The sequence below is a fragment of the Tupaia chinensis genome, unplaced genomic scaffold (assembly GCF_000334495.1).
Source record: "Tupaia chinensis unplaced genomic scaffold, TupChi_1.0 Scaffold000366_1, whole genome shotgun sequence".
Classification (NCBI taxonomy): Eukaryota; Metazoa; Chordata; class Mammalia; order Scandentia; family Tupaiidae; genus Tupaia; species Tupaia belangeri.
This window is the reverse complement of record NW_006159863.1, coordinates 2,440,691-2,459,336: the sequence shown is the minus strand read 5'-3', so window position 1 is coordinate 2,459,336 and position 18,646 is coordinate 2,440,691. Positions and strand designations below refer to the sequence as shown.

Sequence of the window (18,646 nt, the reverse complement as noted above, 5' to 3'; positions counted from 1 at the left end):
TCCCTTGAGCCTGTCTTTCTCCATCTCTCTCTCTGAGTGTCTTTTCAGTCTCTCCCTCTGTGTCTTTCTCTGTCAACATGGGAGCAATGTGACCTCTATGGCTCAGTGTCTACTTTTCCATGGGATGTGATCCACGTGGATCAAGGAGGACGATGGGAGTTTGTTCACTGGCGGGTGACTTGGTGCGAGCCCCAGAACAAGTTGCGCAATGACCACTGAGTCAGCCTGTCCCCAGAGATGATGGCTTCCAGACGGGGCTCCTTGTTCTCTGGAGCTAGGCTTCGTATCAGATGGTTGCTGCATTACCGCCTTCTTGGAAACCTGTCCTCTCTGGGCAGCTTGAAGGAATTGCCTTTTTGAAATACAAATGTATTCACCTAAGCTAATGAAATCTCCTCAGAGTCAGCTTTGAGCTGTTTTTCTAGGAGACACTGTGGATGTGGATTGTGTCAGTGGTTTTTTATTTATTTATTTTCTTGAGAGATTTTTTGTTATAGGGTGCATGGTTCACCAGAGAGACAGAGAATGAAGGAGAGAGAGAAAGTGAGAAAACATCCCCCCTCCCCGCTTGGGGGGATGGCCGCACCATAATCCCTTCCCTTCTCTGTTCTCCTCTTGGGATTTTGGGCAGGCGCACACACACACACACACACACACACACACACACACGTCCTGTGTGAATTTCAAGCCACCGGGTCTGAGACTTGAGCTGCGATTGGCCACGTGGGGGTCTAGAGCTTTAAGCATTACAATACCTGCTGGCCGTGTATCACCCAGGTACGCATAGTAAGATGGCTGGGTCAGTGTGGATGCTAAACTCTGCACTGGCCAATGACGGCACAGCTGCCTCCGCGGAGTGTGTGGACGGGGTAGTGTCTGAGAAGGGGAAAGAAGGGATAGCTTATTTTATCTATTTTCCCAACTGCGCTATATCCGGCTGATGATCATAAACAAGTGAGGCACACATTTTAACGTAATTTTGGATTAAAGTCATATCATCCAACGTTTCCCCCACTTTGTGCGAACACTTTCCTGTCCCAATTGGAGGATGAAGGCTGGCCCCACCACTTAGTGCTTAAGGGAGTTGGATTCCCTGTGACTTACCATACCATTTGAATCTTGGCCCCAAAGGCTTAAAGAATGTACTAGATGCATATGTGTGTGTGACCAATATCCCTACTGAAGGGAGAAATGGAGAAAGGATTGTGGTATGGCCACACCTCACTGGGAGGGGGGGCTTTCTCCCTCTCTCTCTATTTTGGTCTGTTTTGGCAAGTGCTGGCTTCCTCAATTTAGAAAATTAAACATTTTAATTAATGAAAAAATCATGTAAAAACCTGAAAAAAATCCCCACAAAATTGGAGGCTGGAGGGGTCTGTTCTCTCGCCAGACCTTGGAGAAGGTAGTGGTGGAGCTCGCCCGGCCAGCAGTGCTGGTGGGGCCCCTTCTGCTTCCCGTCCTTGGGCTTTCTCATTTGCACTGGGGCGCTGGAGAATGTTATTGCAGTATCTCGTTCTGCCCCAGTGCTCTTCAGTGCCCAGTGCCCTCTGTTTTTATAACTTTTGACTCCGTGTGTGTCTTAGGAAGTGAGCACTAGGAGGGTCTGTTCTATTCCAGAACTTTCTGGGTATGTGTCTGATTATCACACTGTGGTTCCCAGGGCGGCTTTTGCATTCGAACTGTCACCCCTTAGTCCTTGAAAGCCTTAGCTTTAGGCAAAGCTGCCTAAGAGGAAAGCCAAGCTGCCGGAAAGGAATGTCCAGTGCATTCGGGTGCGAATGAACAACAATGGGGAGCCCTCGCTAACTTCATAGGCTCTTAGGCCTCGTCCCCATCTTGCTGGAACTTTACAACAACTTTGGGAGACAGCCCAGGCAAGAATTTTTATATTTTGTTTTACTCTGCAGCTGAATAAACTGAGCTCAGAGCTAGTGAATAGTGGAATTGGGACTTGATCGGCCGGCATCTCGCTCTAGGCCATGAATATGCACGTTCATGTTTGACCGAGTGCCCTTCATGCTTCGAGATTATTTCAATATGAGAAGTGCTTGTGTCTTGTAAGAAATGACTTCAAAAAGTTTGTGGGAAAATGGAATTAAAGTACGAGTTTACTTTGGTACAAAAAATTGTGAAATCCATGTATACTTTTCTCATAATTCCCATTTTCCGTGCATTTTTCGAGGGTTCCACCTTTCTGTTGGATCTTAATTCTCCAACACACTTGGTAGAAGCTGGAGCCTGACATTCAGTAGTGTCATGGGTAATATGAAAGCAAGGTGGCCTGGTAGTGAACCCACTGGATTTTCACGTGGCCGACCATAGTTTAAGACCCAGACCCAGGGGGCAGCAGATGACATGGTGGTTAAGGTGCTGGACTCCCACATGGCTGACTGCAGTTCGAGTTCTGGACCTGGTAGTTTGCTTTCCCTCTCTGTCTCTCTCTGGTCAAATTAAAAAAATAGTAATAAATAAAATGAAATAAATCTTTAAAAATATAGCCCAGACCCAGCGACCTGAAGATCACAACAGATAAATCGATAAATAAATTCATAAATGTTTTTTTAAAAAATATTGGAAGCAAAGATACCCAAAAAACCAATAAGGAAAACAATATAAGGTTGGATTAAGAGTTTGCTCTCTGAGAACAATATCCTGTCCCAGATCAACCCCAGCTTCAATGCGCATTCGCCTCGTGATGCTGGGCCGCCTACTTATCATCCCTAGGTCTCGTTTTCCCATCTGCAAGGGGAAGATAGTGATCGTGACTCCTCTCTTAGGGTGATACTGATCTGTAAGTGAGATAATGGCCGTGAACATGTGCACCATAATTCTTCCCACTTGTTACCACGACTATAGAATGAAAGGCTGGTTCCACCTCGAGCTGGTTTCCCCTGGGTGTCTCCTGCTGGAAGGGTTTTTCCGCTAAGGATTGTTTTTATACTTCATGTGGGTTCTCCCTAGCCCCTAGAGGCGAGAGTGAGGAACTGCCAATTTTCTGCTGCTCCATTTCTTTTTTTTTTTTTAATTTATTAATTTATTTTTCTTTTTTTAACATTAATATGCAGCAAATCAATTAAATGGGGGGGATAGGCATAGAAAGTAATCATGAATACCAGAGACAATAGGAGGAGGGTTGGATAGGGCAGAGGGTTAGGGATAGGGAATCAAGGATGGCAAAAAAAAAAAAAAAAAAAAAAAAAACGCAAAATATACAAGACATAAGAAATGAAAAATTGTTTGTTGATAACACATATGTTGATGTGCTTGATTGAGCCAACAGACTGTATTTTGGATAAAAACGTCATTCTTCATCTGTGAAATAGAAGTGTCTTCATTCACTCAAGGAACTTTTACTATGCAATACTTCAGACCTGGGTACCAGAAACAAGAAATGGTCCCAGCGCCTAGTTAGTTTCTTCACTAGCAGAGCAGAAAGTCGTGATGAGACGGAGTCTGTGCTGTAGGAGAGGTGCCAGCCCTGTAGGATTAGCGCAGAGACATCCTCACAGGAGTCAGGCTATGTGAGAGACCTCAAAAGCTTCTCTACTGAGTCGAACTGTTAAAAATTTAGAATTTTACCCATGGTAGGAGCAATGACATCTCCTTTTCTTATTGAAGCCCATGTGCCTCTCTGCTGAGTCCTGGCTATCCTAAATCTAAGCCAGGGGATGTTTAGGTATGTGAGGATATGAGATAAAAGTGAGCATATGAAATAAAACTCATAAATGAGAACTGTCTTCCCATGCCTGCTTGACCCATCATGGCTACATTCTGTCTTCATCCTGTCTTCGTCCTGGGCGATGAGCTGTCCCCAACATTTGGTGCCACTCAAAAGGACAGCCTGTCGTCAGTCACATTTGCAGATAGGGGAATGGAAACGTAGCGAGGGTCAGAATACCCTAGGTAGTGTTTACTCTTTCCTAGGTTCGCTTGATGGAGGAGAACCCAAAATGCAGACAGTGAACATCTTATTCCAGACAACCCAGCCTGTGAGAATTAGAAACCACGATTCCAGACTTGGCCACACGCACAGGCTCCAGTGGCGATTTCTCCCCTAGAGTAGGCTCGCTTGGACTGTGTTTTTGTCCATGTACGAAGGCTAGGGGGCTGCTGATGCCTCCTGTGGGTCAATGGTAGCCCAGGGGCAGTGTGTGATGGCCTCATCTGGTGACACATTTCTTCCTCCTCCTCATCCCAGTGACCTAGACGCAGAGACATCCAGAATGGTTGTGGCTGCTGCTGAGGGACATTAAACCCTGGGAACCCCAATGTGGCAAGGTTTCTTGTGCCAGATGGGTCCGTAGGCATGACTCAGACACCCTGAGAAGCCTGTGGTCATTGGTCACGGGGTCTACGAGGCCCACCTTAACTTGGGAATGACTCTTTAGTGTAAGCTAATCTTGAGCCTAGAACTGAGATTGAGAGTGGTAGATGGATTGGGTCGTGAATGTCTCAAAATCTTGCCAAACTCTGTGTGTGTTAGGGTTACCCAGAAAAACAGAATCAGTGTGGGACTAGGGTAGAGACGCCCTTTACGGAACTGGCTCACAGGACGGCGAGACTGGTAAGTCTGAAGTTTACAGGGTAGATCAGTAGACTGCAGACCCAGGGCAGTGCTAATGCTGCCACTCAAGTCTGAAGGCTGTCCCAGAATTCCTTTCCAGTCGGTGTCCCCGCTGTAACAGCAGCTGTTCTGTGAGGTGGAGAATCACATAATGCCATTCAGCTACTCACAGGATGAGATCCTGGGATTGAGTTTTAGCCATTTCACCTCTGCATCTCTCACCCCTGAGACTCTCTTTCAGAGCAGGCATAGAAACTGTTTTGTTGTTGTTTTTTAAGAGATTTTTGATATAGGGTGTGTGTGCTCCTGGAGAGAGAGAGGAACAGAAAGTGAGAAATCACTCCCTAGGATGATGGCTATGCCACAGTCTCTCCTCCTCCTTTTTCCTCGAAGGATTTTGGGCATGCACGTACATGTGCCCAGTGTGTTTCAAGCTGCTGGGTCTGGTACTCAAACTGTGGTCGACCATGTGGGAATCCAGCATCCCAACCACTGTGCTACCTTCTGGACCCTAAACATGGATGTTTTGTGCAGCCCTGGAATGGGAAATTTGAACACATTTTTTTCTTTCCCTGCCTTTTTCAGCACAATTAGTAACAAACCAGTTCTGTACTTGTTAATTTGATGAAAATGTTCAAAAGTTGTGTCTTTGATGTTCTACAAGTCACCCAGAAGCCTGCCTCTCCGAGGTATTTGGTTGGGAGTATCCACTAGTGAGACTTGGTGTAGCCCTCATTCCCCACCATGCTCTGTGTTATCAGTGCTCTCATTATCACGGGAAACAAAATCATTAGTGACTTTAAATAAAATCAGATTAGCCAACCAACTCTAAAAAGCCAGGAGGGACTGGCAGTTAGCATAATGGCTATGTCGCTGGACTCCCATGTAGTCGACCGCAGTTCGCGTCCCAGACCCAATAGCTTAAGCTCACGCTGGGCGCGTGTGCGTGCATGCCCAAGATCCCAAGAGGAGCATGGAGGAGAAGGGATTGCAGTGTGGCCATCCCCCCTGGGGGGTGATTTCTTGCTCTCTGTCTCTCTGTCTCTGTCTGTCTGGTGAGCACATGCGCCCTATAGCAAAAACCTCTCTAAAAAAAAAGCCAGGAACCAATTCAGAAATGTGTCTTTTAAAATTTTCTTTCTTTTCTTTTTTTCTTTTTTTTTTGTTATTTGCTATAGGGTACATGTGCTTGCTGGAAAGGGAAAGCAAGAAAGCACTCCCCAAGGGGGATGACCACACTGCAGTCTCTTCTCCTATTGAGATTTTGGACGTGCACACAAATGCACACGCCCAGCAATATTGTTCGAGCTGCTGGGTTTGGAATTCAAACCATGCAGTCGGCCATGTGGGATCTAGCCGCCTTAACCACCATGCTGTCTGGCTGGCCCCCGTTTTGTTTCTCTAGGATCACTCTCAGCACCAAAGTCTGACAGGTCCCGGTCTAGGGGTCTGCCATGCGTTCTGAGAGGACAGGGAGAGTGGTGTGTATGCATACGTGCGTCCGTGCATGTGTGTCCCTGTCCATGTCCATCTGCCCATCCCAGTTGGTTTTTCATTCTGCTTTTGTGGCTGCATTTTGAACTGTATATACACGATCTTCCATTGCTCCTGCTTCAGATCTGTCCCCCTGCTTCTCACTCGTGGGAAATGACGAGCTGTCTGTGCCTGGAGCTGTCACACATTTCTAAGCCCCAGCCTTCCATTTATTCTTCATGAATGCATCCAGGCTCCAGGCTGGTGGTGAATAAACACCACCCCGCATCCCCTACAGTTCCCAGCCTTACCAGAGTTTGCCAGAGGCTGACTTGGGGGTCACATCCTTTAGTTTAGACTTTCCCTGGAGAAGAAAATCACGAAGGTCTAACGGCCGCCAAGAAAGCATCAGCAATGTTCTTAGAGAAGTGCAGAAAGGCCAATTAAGTCCATTCCATGGTTTATTAGTATTAGCGGTAATTATTTCTGGCACGCAGCTCAAGGGTGTCTGTGGCCAGCCTGAGCACCGGAAGCCCATGTACAGTGTTTATAGAATGTGAGAGAAGCCCTGGGGAGGTGATAGGAGAGCTCCCCCACCATGTGTCAATCTAAACTCCCCTGGAGGTGGAAGGCTTTGTCCATGAGGGTTTAACTCCTACCTTGCCTTTCGTGGCTGAAGAAAAAGAAAGAAATGAAGACAGCAAGGACCTCTGAATTCCCTAAGAATCTCAAGAGAGCAAAGCAGAAATGAGTTCCACTTGACCAGGCGCCTCCCTTCTCCTCCTAGTACCCACCTCTCCTGTCCCCCAGGGGCCCGATCTTACCTTGGCCTTGGTTCAAGGAGGAAGGTCTGGTCAGCAGTGGCCTTGGAAGCTCCAGCTCAGTTCAGGGTTTTCCAGAGGCTGAAGGCTGAGTCATTATTTTGTGGTGGGGTGCACAAGAAAGGGGATTCAGCCCCGTGTAGAATAACTCTCCCACCAGAATCCAAGTTATGTTTTGTAAGTGAGTTAAAGCCCACAGCCAGCAGCCGGTGTAAACACAGCATGTTGGGACCTCTTGAGGAGCATGTTTGGTAGAGTAGGGGTCCCCCGTCCCAGGGGCACAGACTGGTGCCTGCCCGTGGCCCAGCCGATCCACTGTGCTGCACAGCAGGGCGGGGGTGGTAGGCAAATAATCTGTGTTTACAGCCTCCCCATGGTTCACCTTGTCTCCTGGGCTCTACCTCCTGTCAGATCCGCAGCTTTATTGGATTCTCATGGGAGCCAGAATCCTCTTGTTGTGTGATTGTTTTATTGTGTGTTGCAGTGGGGTAGTGCTGGAAATGGGGTGCACGCGGATCATCCCAGACTAACACCCCCACTCACCCCACACTCCCACCTATGGAGGAATTGCCTTCCACCTGGCTGGTCTCTGGTGCTACGAAGGTTAGGGACTACAGTAGAGAATGCGCGCTAGCAAGTTACAGGAAATGCAGGAAAACGTTTGTGCTTATCTAAGGATATTCAGAAAGCAGCAGTCATTCTTCTTCTCGGAGCATTTCTGCTGTCACAAGGTTTTTCACTACAAGACCAGGAAGCCTCTGGGGTCATGGAGCCTTTGTTGTTCTATGACTGGTGCAAACCTTACCTTTCTGCCCAGACTATAGCCAACAGGACCTTCAGTCCTGACTGGATCAGGAGACTTCCACTTCATCAGATCTGCTTGTTGCGGGGACCACACACCGCAGCTGGGGTCTACTCAGCCATTTGCATTTCATAAAGGGCCTTGGCAGCAACTAGGCCTTCTCATTACGTGGTGTTTTTACACTCTGAGATGAGCTGGAAAGGTTTGTGCGGCCACCCCGCCGGCCACTTGCACCAGTTCTGCCAGGGAGGCACCCAGTGGATAAGAAACCCAGGGGACCTGCCCACACCTTCTGAGCACAGGCCCTCTTCCTCCTGGGGGCTTCCTTCTGGGTGAGCCTTCCCTGCCTTCTGGAGCCTTCTTTTGCTTGGGGTTGTTACGGATTGCCTGGAGTGAGTTGCCTGCTGTGGCCTCCAACACTCCCTAGCTGAACAGGGACTCCTTTGTGAAATTCCTGAGGCAGGAGGGGCCGCCCTGCAGAGCCAGCTCTCTGAGTGGCCAGCAAGGAGGGGGATGTGGTATATTATCAAGTGATAAGGCCTTAGAAAAGGCCAAGGAGAGGAAGGGAAACGCATTCCTGACTGAGATGTGTTTGGGCTGAGAGCCTTGTGTTTGGAGAAAAAGGGAATCTTGGCTGGATGGTTGTGGGGTAGGGGTGCTTCTCTTGGGAGAGGAGGTGACCTGGGCTGACCTATGATCAAATTCCAAATGCCTTTAATTAGTAAAACACTGGGCCATTCAATCCACTGTACACAGATTTACTGAGTACCTACTAGGCGCAGGCTGATACGTTTTCACTAAGGTGGCTTTGTCAAGTGGAGAGTCAAAAAATTCCGAGCTGGATGATTACTGGAGTGGAGGATAGTATTCTCAGAAGGACAGTGAGATATCTGAGTTGAGTTTTAGACGATGTTATAGGGGAGATCAACTGTAGATAATGGACATTAGTTCCTTTAGTGAGGAGGCTGTTTTTTATTATATTTTTTAAAAGTTTATTTACTTAGGGACCAACAGATGGCATAGTGGTTATGTTGCTGGACTCCCACATAGTCAACCATGATTCGAGTCCCAGACCTAGTGGCTTCAAACTCACACCAGGTGCATGTGTATACGTGCCCAAGATCCCGAGAGGAGAATGGAGAAGAAAGGATTGCAGTGTAGCCATCCCCTAGGAAGTGATTTCTTGCTTTCCCTCTCTCTGTCTCTCTGGTGAGCGCATGCGCCATATAGCAAAAAAGATCTCTAAAAAAGAAATGACTTATTCAGAGAGAGAAAGAGAGAGAGGTTACTCTAACAGGGTCTTTATGCTGTGATCCTGCCAGCTTCAGCCAACCTGTATCCAGGCACGTGTGTGCCCAACATGGTCAATGAGACCTCAGGCACAAACCCGGGACGTTCTCTGCGGTTTCAGCATTGTGGGGTATTATGTTACCACTGTGGCATTGTGTCTGGACTGTTTGTTTTGCTTCATTTTAGATTTTTGCCGTAAGGCATGTGCGCTCACCAGAGAGAGACAGAGAAAGAGAGGGAGAGACAGAAAGTAAGAAATCATCCCCTCAAGGAAGATGACCACATGCAGTTCCTTCTCCCCTGTTCTCCTCTCGGGATCTTGGGCATGCACACACACACGTGTCTTGCTTATTTTTCAAGCTTCTGGGTCTGGGACTTGGATTATGCAATCAGCCACATGGAATCCAACACCTTAACTATCATGCCACCTGCTGACCCTGTTTTGTTTTAATCCTAAAGGCAGAAGGGCTTTTTTTTTTTTAACTTTTATTTTTTTAAGATTTTTCACAAGCAAATGGCTTGGAAAGAATGTATTTTAGAAAGATCACTCTGGAAATGTCATAGAGAATGAATGGAGAGGTAGGGAAGACAGTTGGGAAGGCAAACATAACTCTAATGTCTAATTGAGAGGCTCTTGTTAGAATGAGCTTGGGAGAAATGTGAGGGCCTGATTTAAGAAAAGAATGTATCTGAGGCACTAAAGGGCTGACTTTCATTCAATGGGCATAAATGAGTTACAACTTTCTGACCTACACCTGAATAGGCCAAAAAGGGGACATGATTTGGGCATCAGCAAGTTGACATTTTTTTCTGGACATTGTATTAATTAAGTTGGGTTAGGCTATCAGAAACTCAGAAGCCTCAGTCGTATAACTGTGCACAGTTCGTTTTTCACTCCTGCAAAGTCGGCTGTGAATCTGGCAGTGTCGAGGGCAGCTTCCTACAGGTGGTGACTCAGGGATCCAGGCTGTGTCCCTTAGGTAGTCTGGGAGGACAGTGTATTTGCTCTCAATTATTTCAGCTTAGTGACATCACGTGTGATTCTCTCTCACAGACCTTTAGCCAGAGCTAGCTAGACCCAGCAAGGTATGGTTGGGAATTGGGATCAGAGAGAATGCTGAACAGTAAGGTTCTAGGTGCCACAGATTATTCAAAAAGAAGAGTCTAGACGAGACTTGGGACTAGGTACTTGAAGCTCTCTGAGCTGGAGATTGTTAATAGAGTTGGGAATCCATAGTATAAGAGGGGAGGCCTTCATTGCGTTTAGGGTCACTTGGGGAAAGTGTGTTGAGTTCAAAGACCAGGGACCAAAGGTGAAATCTTAGGGAGTACATGTCAGTGGGTGACTTTGGCTGGCCGAGGTACTTAATCTCCCCAATCACCAATTTCCTCATCCATGAGATGAGGGTGATGTCTTCTTTGAAGGGCTGGTGAGAGCACTTGGTGAATAGTGACTTCTAACGCGGTGGCTTCCTTCCCTCCTCCTCGTGTCAGACTGAGCTGTGTGTTCTGTTTATCAGGAACTGTGGTGTACGGCGAGCCCATCACCGCCAGCTTGGGGACCGATGGCTCTCACTACTGGAGCAAGAACTGGGCCAAGGCTGCTGCCTTTGTCACCTCCCCACCCTTGAGCCCTGATCCAACCACTCCAGACTTTCTCAACTCCTTGCTGTCCTGGTGAGTCCTGACGATTGGTTCACACTTGATGTTTTCAGTCTTTTCTCCAACCAAAGAGGCAGATGACAATATGGTGGCTGAGCACAGGCCATAAACACGTAGCCTTCTACAAGCTGGAACTCATATAGACCCTTGTTCACCAGAGTTCACTGCATAGAACAGGGAATTATCACTCTAACATCATCCTGAGAGTGAATTCTAGATAAAAACCTGCACCATTTTAAAACCAACCAAAGAGGATGAGATTCCAAGTGGAGTCTCCCGTGGTTGGCATCATGTCAACCATAAAACACCTCACAAAATAGATTCTGGTACGCAGCATCGTCACAGAGCTTCAGGATTATGTCATCTGTTTTCTTTCCAGTGGAGACCTCCAGGTCACTGGCAGTGCCCACTGTACCTTCAACACTGCCCAGAAGGCTGTAGGAAAAGACAATTTCACCCTGATTCCCGAGGGCACTAACGGCACGGAGGAGCGAATGTCTGTCATCTGGGATAAGGCCGTGGTAAGGAGCAATGGTCTCACTTATGGGTGGGTCATAGCTTTGCCCCACTTCTTTCTCTGAGGGCCGTGTATCTCGTGTAGGCTCTGAAATGACAGTTGAGAACTTTCTACAAGCTGGAACTTACATGGCAATATTTCTTAAGACTTGGAAAGCCAAGATCATTCCTTATAGATTGTTTCTTTCTAAACAGTGCAGATGTATTTCTAGTTATTATTATTTGTAAATTTGCTGAAGGGCAAATGGACTTGAGAGAGAGAGCAAGCAAGCACCCCCAGTGGGGTGTGGTCAGGCTGCAGTCCCATCTGCAAACTTGAGGCCTCCCTGTGTGGGTCATGGCATTGCAGAGTGTTGCCTTTCTGCAGTGCCCCAGGTGGGCTGGCCCCCACCTCTGCTCATTCATCTACTGGATTTAGAATGGGGTGGGAAGGGAAAGACTTGAAGAATTGACTGGCACCTATGGCATACATAGAAAGCCCGATGCAGGACTGACATATCTGGATCTACCGTAGGAGCAGCCTAGGCTTGCACTGTATTCTGTAGAAAAGGACATCCAGGTTGCTGTGTGCGTCCACAGTGTGTTCCTTTCTGTTGCCAGAGTTCCACCCTCTAGCTTTCACCGAGTCTTGCTGTGTTGGTGTGTGCATGCTCACACGTGCGTGTGCTGTCCTCCTCAGGTCACTGGCAAAATGGACGAGAACCAGTTTGTGGCTGTGACCAGCACCAATGCGGCCAAAGTCTTCAACCTTTACCCCCGGAAAGGCCGTATTGCTGTGGGATCCGACGCTGACCTGGTCATCTGGGATCCCGACAGTGTCAAGACCATCTCTGCCAAGACGCACAACAGTGTAAGGCCCGTTAACTGTGTAGACCCGATCCAGGCTAACTACAGTCACAGAGAGGGGCGGAGAAGGGAGAGTCCGGGGTTTCTAAGGAGTGATAAGAACACACCTTTTCCCAGGATAGAACTTGCAGCTTGCTGGGGAATAAAGTAGCTCTTTCATTTTCTTTAGAGGGGTTAAAAAAATTGTTATGCTCCTCATCACGTTGGAGTGCCATGGCCTCTCTGTCCATATACCTCAGGGCCTCCACTGCAATGCCAGGACATTAGATGTTTCTAGAAGTCAGGCTGCATTCCATTTTCATAGTTTAGTGCAGTATGTCTCATGACCGTGCTTGGTGCTAGGGACCTAAAGAAAACAGTCAGATGTCCTTTGGGCATTTTCTGTAGGTTGTGGGTAGTCTCGCACTTCCATCTAGGCTGCAGATCTTGGGGATGCCTTGTCCTGTTGATTCTGCTCTTGGAAGGTACTTAACTGTCTTTGGCTCCTCAGCTGAGGATGAGAGGCCAGCCAAGGTCTTGGAGTGTCCCATGATTCTGTGAGGTTAGTGGGAAGAGATATTAGATACCACCAATTTCTCATACTCAAAATTGTGTGTATATAATATTCGAGGAACATGGACCAGGGGAGAGCTTTTGAAAATAAATGAGCTTTCGACAAAAGTGTTTTATTTCAGGAACTCATTTGAATCTTTTTTTTTTTTTTTAAGTTTTATTCTTTTTTTTGTTGTTGTTATTATTATTATTATTATTATTTAATTTGGACAGAAAAAGACAGAGAGAAAGGGAAAGTGAGAAAGCAAGCAGCCAGGTCTGGAACTTGAACCACCGTAGGCCATGTGGGAGTGCAGCACTTCAACCACTGCGCCACCTGCTGGCCCCTGGAGCTTTTCTTTTTTCTTTATTGAGAGGTTTTTGCTATAGGGCGCATGCGCTCACCAGAAAGACAGAGAGACAGAAAGCAAGAAATCACCCCCCAGGGGCGATGACCACACCACAATCCCTTCTCCTCCATTCTCCTCTCGGGATCTTGGGCACGCACGCACACGTGCCCAGCGTGAGTTTAAGCCACTGGGTCCAGGACTTGAACTGTGGCTGACTACATGGGAGTCCAGCGACATAGCCATTATGCAAACTGCTGGTCCCAATCTTTTCTTTTTTTCAAGTTTGTTTTTTTCTTCCATGAGTGAGAGACAGAGAGAGAGAGAGAGAGAGAGAGAGAGAGAATTCTTAATCAAGTCTTCCCAACATGATCCACCCTCAGCCCCAGCCAGCTCTGGATCATGGGCTCATATGCCACCAGTGTGCTCAGGGAGGTCTCTGAATGCGAACTTGGAACCGCCCCATGTGGGTCAGTCTTGCAGGCATCATGTTACTCTGGTGCCACCGTCTAGTTCTTGAGTCTGAAGTGACTTCTTAATAAAGTGGAATTCTAGATGAAGTCCTAGATTGAAAGCTGGCTCCATAGGGAATGTGATTCTGGGCTGTTCACCACAGACGGCTGGACTGTCAAGTACTGCACCTTCCCCAAGCACCACGACAGCCAGGGGTGGGGGTCTGGTGTTTCTCCAGCACCACCATGGGCCCTTTGCCCTATCCCAGTTCTCTCTCCGTACAGAGACACCTGTGGGTGCATTCGGAAGGGCCGCTCAGCTCTGTGTTTACAGACAATTTTTTCCCCTCCTTCCCACTGGCTGGCCAGCCTGGCACCATAGTCCTGCAGTCATACTGCCTTGACTGCTCAGATCACATCCTCTCGAGGGTCCAGAACATCTTTATTCAGGGCAGTTTTAGGGCCCTGTCCGGTGAACCTATCTATTTATATGCCTTTAACATCCCATTCTCATTTTCTCTTTCATTTGACCTTCTCAATAAAGGGACTGGTATTATTATCCCAATTGGGAAGATAAATAAACAGAGGCTTAGAGAGCTTAAGTGACCAGTCTAATGTTACATAGCGATTTTGTGGTACAGCCAGAATTAGAACCCAAAATTGCTCAGAGCTCTTCCCTGCCAGCCTGTGAACACAGACTGCGAAGGCAACCTCTTGGTCAGGGTTTTTTGGAGAGAACGCTTTCCTTTCTTGCAGTAACTCTTCCCCCAGTGGTAATAAAAAAGGGCAGATTGGGCTCATTATTTAAGATGCAGAGACCCGGCCCAAAAGCTGCACTTGGAACTCTTAACCTGGAAGAATTGAGAGTGTCGCAGCGTGAAGATTCAGGAAGGAAGACAGATTCTGCCCTCTAGACCTTTCCACCAAACCCTTCTAGAGTATGAGCACTGTCCTGCCTTTACCTCCAGGTGACCTCAGTACGAAAGGTTGGTTTCAAAGTGCCTCTTTTCCACTCTCCCCTACTCTAAAGAGCCAACACTAAGCATGTCTGTGCAGCGTACATTGTCTGGGAAAATAAATAGGAGGCTTCCCCGAGGAGCATGGTGTTTTCTACCACCAAGCTAATTGGGTTTCATGGGAAGCACCTAGCTTAGTATTATTGTCAGCCTGGTTGCCAACTTTCTGCTTGGATTTTCCAGGCATCCAGCCAGGTGAGTAATTTTAGGGAGTCTACGTAGAGGTAGTTTGAAAAGGTCTATACCTGGCAAGCAACGAAGCCGTCCTGCCTCAGAGTATGAAGAGGAGAGCTTTGAGTCTCCTGAGCTATGATCTGATCCGTGGACTTGTCAGTGTTAAGTCACAGAGTCATGAGGCTGGTTTTATTTTTATTTTTTATTTTATTTTTTGCCATTTTAAAAAACTGAGATCTGTCCCAAGAACCCTTCTAAAGGCTCATTTATTGGAAGTGGCCACCCACGATATGCATTCTGTGATGTCTCAGACACCGAGGGCTTACAATCTTGTTGGCAAAGGATAATAAGAAGCCAGACAGTGAATGAGTAAGCATTTCTTAATGTCTGTTGTGTGCCAGGTCGCATGCTGTTGGACCATTTTAAAAAACTGAGATCTGTCCCAAGAACCCTTCTAAAGGCTCATTTATTGGAAGTGGCCACCCACGATATGCATTCTGTGATGTCTCAGACACCGAGGGCTTACAATCTTGTTGGCAAAGGATAATAAGAAGCCAGACAGTGAACGAGTAAGCATTTCTTAATGTCTGTTGTGTGCCAGGTCGCATTCTGTTGGATTGTCGGAAAAGTTACGATGCGTTTTTGCATAGAAAACCATAAAAATACGTCATGGCTTTTCTGACAACCTAATTGATGCTGTCATGCATGTTATTTTTATTCGCTTCTGGTAGTGGTTCTGCAAAGTGGGCTCTACTTACTCTCTTAGAGATGAGGAAGCTGAAGCTCAGAGGAGTGTAAGGGACTTGTCCAAGGTCACCCAGCTGGGATATGAACAGACGGCCGTGTAGAGTAAAGTGGAAGAGGTGGGCTTGATCCTGGCTTTAAAGGATGACTCCCACGTAAATAATAAGACAGGCACGTCAAGATCATTTCTGACTTGACAAGATTCTCTGACAGTGGTTTGCACATGGATTGTGCTTTTTGTATTTCCATTCTCTAGATGGAGAAATTGAAGCTCTGAGGTAGGAGTAACGTGATCTCTCCGGACACACCACCTCTGGATTTTACCGTGTCTGAGGTGCCATTGATTTATTCAGTTAGTGAATCACGAAGAAAATGCACCCATATGTTATTGTAGAAGACGCTTATACTGCTGGGCTATCCAAGGCTAGCATGTGTTTTATAGAGGATCATCGAGGAATGAATCTATCTTGCACGCAGGGGTGGCAAGAAATCTTGCATGTCTCGACTTTGGCATTGGGGGTCAGAAGAGAAATACGTCTCTCCTGAGCATCTGAACTGCAAGCTGGTACTGGTGCAGGTTTGTGGTCTGAATTCCTGCCGTCTGCGTGGTCCTGAGCAACCTCCAGCTGAGAGTGAATGTGAAATGCTCTCAGCTTGGTCCCTCAGGCCAATGGCAAGAGTAAGCCCGGATCTCCCCATAGGGCTCGACTTCAGGCCAGTCTGACAGAACTCTGCACAGCTCCATCTGTTGTAAGAAATCCTGATTTCAGGCTTGAATGTCTCAGAAGCAATGAGAGATAGTCACTAGACTTGAGGACCCTCTCTGAGTCTTGGCAGTCCGTGCATAGAGTTGCCAGCCTCCCTGCAAGGTGCCTTTCTAGAGGTACTTGGGTAGCTTCCCCATCAGGTAGAGCAGGGCGGATTGCACTGGACTTGGTGTCACAGTCATTGCTCCATTCAGATGCACGCTGGGGGGCCTGGTCGGGCTCCTCCATGCTCCTCCACGCTCACCAGCCCCTGCACTAGGAGAAATGGTAGCCTGAGCTATAGGCCTCTAATTCAGTGGGTGTACCTCGAGTGCTGAGGACTCTGGTTGAATTTTCCTGGAAGCCAAAGCTGCTTTTTATGGTTGGAGCCGCCTGTTAATCCTCCAGTTCTGGGCTCAACCACAACCATCTGTGCCTGGGAGCAGGGTGGGTAGGAAGAAGGAAGAGGCATCCAAGTTCTAGGATATAGCATTGGGTGAGCCGGAGCTACAGGGTAAGACTCTGACCTGGAGATTGTTCTCCCCTCCCCCACCGATCCCTCCCCTGCTCTTCCCTCCCTTCTCCTCTCTTCCTCTTCTCTTTTTCTTTTCTCTCTCCTCTCCTCCTCTCCTCCTCTCCTCCTCCCCTCCTCCCCTCCTCCCCTCCTCTCCTCCTCCCCTCCTCGTGAGAAATCACCCCTAGGGGGGGTTGGCCATGCTGCAATCCCTTTTCCTCTGTTTTCCTTTTGGGATTTGGGGCACATGTGCCTGGTGTGATTTTCAAGCTGCCTGGTCCTGGACTCAAACCTCAGAGCCAACCATGCAGGATCCAGTGCCTTAACCTCCATGCCACCTGCTGGTCTAACACATGGAGATCTTAATGTCAGAATACAATGCCCTGTGTTTTCTGTGGCCTCATTCCCAACAATAAACTCTCACACATACACAGAAACCTCACCTATTTTCCAGTAGAGCACACTAATACGTGTCTGTAGCACCCTGAAATACTTGAAACTCAAAGGAGAGCACATCTTTTGGAAAATGAACCAAACCCCCCACATTTTATCAAAGGCATGTCTCTTAAGTTACCACACTCCTTTCATTTAGGGACTCTGGTTAAACCACACTGCTAACAGGTTTTCCAGTGGGAAGATTCCATTTAGAACTTGGACAGAGAAGATTTCAAGATTCAATTTAGAACTTGGACAGAGAAGGCCTTTGGAATTCAACCTGAGTGGAGCTTGGGCTGTAGGAACAAAGTCACTACTAACTTCCAAATTTGGAGAGGGGCAGAAATATTAGTCCCTCGGGAGATTAAGACACAGAGATCTCGGGGTGGCCAGTCGGGTCAGCGACCCCATACTCTCTTGTCCTGTGGTGTTGGGACAGAGGGTGCAGACTGATTGGGGCCAGCCGAGGGTCCTGGCCTGGTCTCAAGTTCACTGTGCTGTCTCTTGCAGGCTCTTGAGTACAACATCTTCGAAGGCATGGAGTGCCGTGGCTCCCCACTGGTGGTTATCAGCCAGGGGAAGATCGTCCTGGAGGATGGCACCCTTCATGTCACCGAGGGCTCTGGGCGCTACGTCCCCCGGAAGCCCTTCCCTGACTTTGTTTACAAGCGTATCAAGGCAAGGAGCAGGGTGAGTGGTTTGTTCTTTGTCGTGGATTGAGTTCAATTCCACACATATTTCTGAAGCACTCGGAGTCAGAATATTGAGGTAAGTATGAAGGATGACAGAGATGTGGGGAATTTAGAACACGGGGCGGGGAGGGGGGGGATTCAGGCTTGTGCGCACCCAGAGCAGGGCGAGCCTGGGCTGTGTGCCATGATGAGTGAGGGGTGAAGGCCCGAAGGAGGGAACTGCTGTGGCTGCAGAGTCATGAGGGGAGTGAGTATTATGGGGGAGGGCACTTAGAGTTGAGTTTTGAAGGTTAAGTAAAAGTTGGTCAAAGCAAAGAAGGGAGATTAAAGAACTAGGTAGAGAGACTATCATGAGGATGGAAAATGTTCTGTGTACTGAGGGAGCAGTGAGTAGCACTGGGGACGATTAGGCAGAAGGGGATGGATCTGTGAGATGATTAAAGGGAGAAAGTGTGGAACCAGGAACATGACACCTGGTCCTGCTCACAGCACGTGAAGGGGTTTTTCCAAGGTTTAAACTTGAAGTCCCTTGGGGGAAAATGGTAAGAAGTATTCTTTTTTGTCTAGTAACCAGTTATGAGTCGTCCATGTTGTAGGGGGCTTTGGTCTGGAGCTGTGGTGCTTGCCCCACACTAACACCTGTCCCCACGGTACCCATCTGTAAGGAGAGCCCTCCATCCCCAAATCTCACACTTCTTCATCAGGAGGTTGCTAGGGAGCTGTCCTTTGGGAAGAAGGCCTGATTGAGGGGCTCTTGTGTTTTGCAGCTGGCGGAGCTGAGAGGGGTTCCCCGTGGCCTTTATGATGGACCGGTGTGTGAGGTATCTGTGACGCCCAAGACGGTCACTCCCGCCTCCTCTGCTAAGACGTCTCCTGCCAAGCAGCAGGCCCCACCTGTTCGGAACCTGCACCAGTCTGGGTTCAGCTTGTCTGGTATGGTCATGGCTTGGTTAGGGCCTGGGACTGGCAAGTCTGCAGTTGCATCTGAATCGGGGTTGAAAATGGGCATGCATGACATTTC

General features: G+C 47.9%; 1 protein-coding gene across 1 annotated transcript in view; it reads left to right on the top strand.

The window, feature by feature from the left end:
* Positions 1 to 18,646, top strand: part of DPYSL2 (dihydropyrimidinase like 2) — an 88,101-nt gene that overhangs the window by 64,623 nt on the left and 4,832 nt on the right. Inside the window, exons 9-13 of the mRNA XM_006153240.3 lie at positions 10,471 to 10,627; positions 10,992 to 11,133; positions 11,808 to 11,978; positions 17,444 to 17,623; positions 18,393 to 18,558. Of these exons, the coding sequence (XP_006153302.1) occupies positions 10,471 to 10,627; positions 10,992 to 11,133; positions 11,808 to 11,978; positions 17,444 to 17,623; positions 18,393 to 18,558 (816 nt within the window). The remainder of the gene's footprint in view (positions 1 to 10,470; positions 10,628 to 10,991; positions 11,134 to 11,807; positions 11,979 to 17,443; positions 17,624 to 18,392; positions 18,559 to 18,646) is intronic.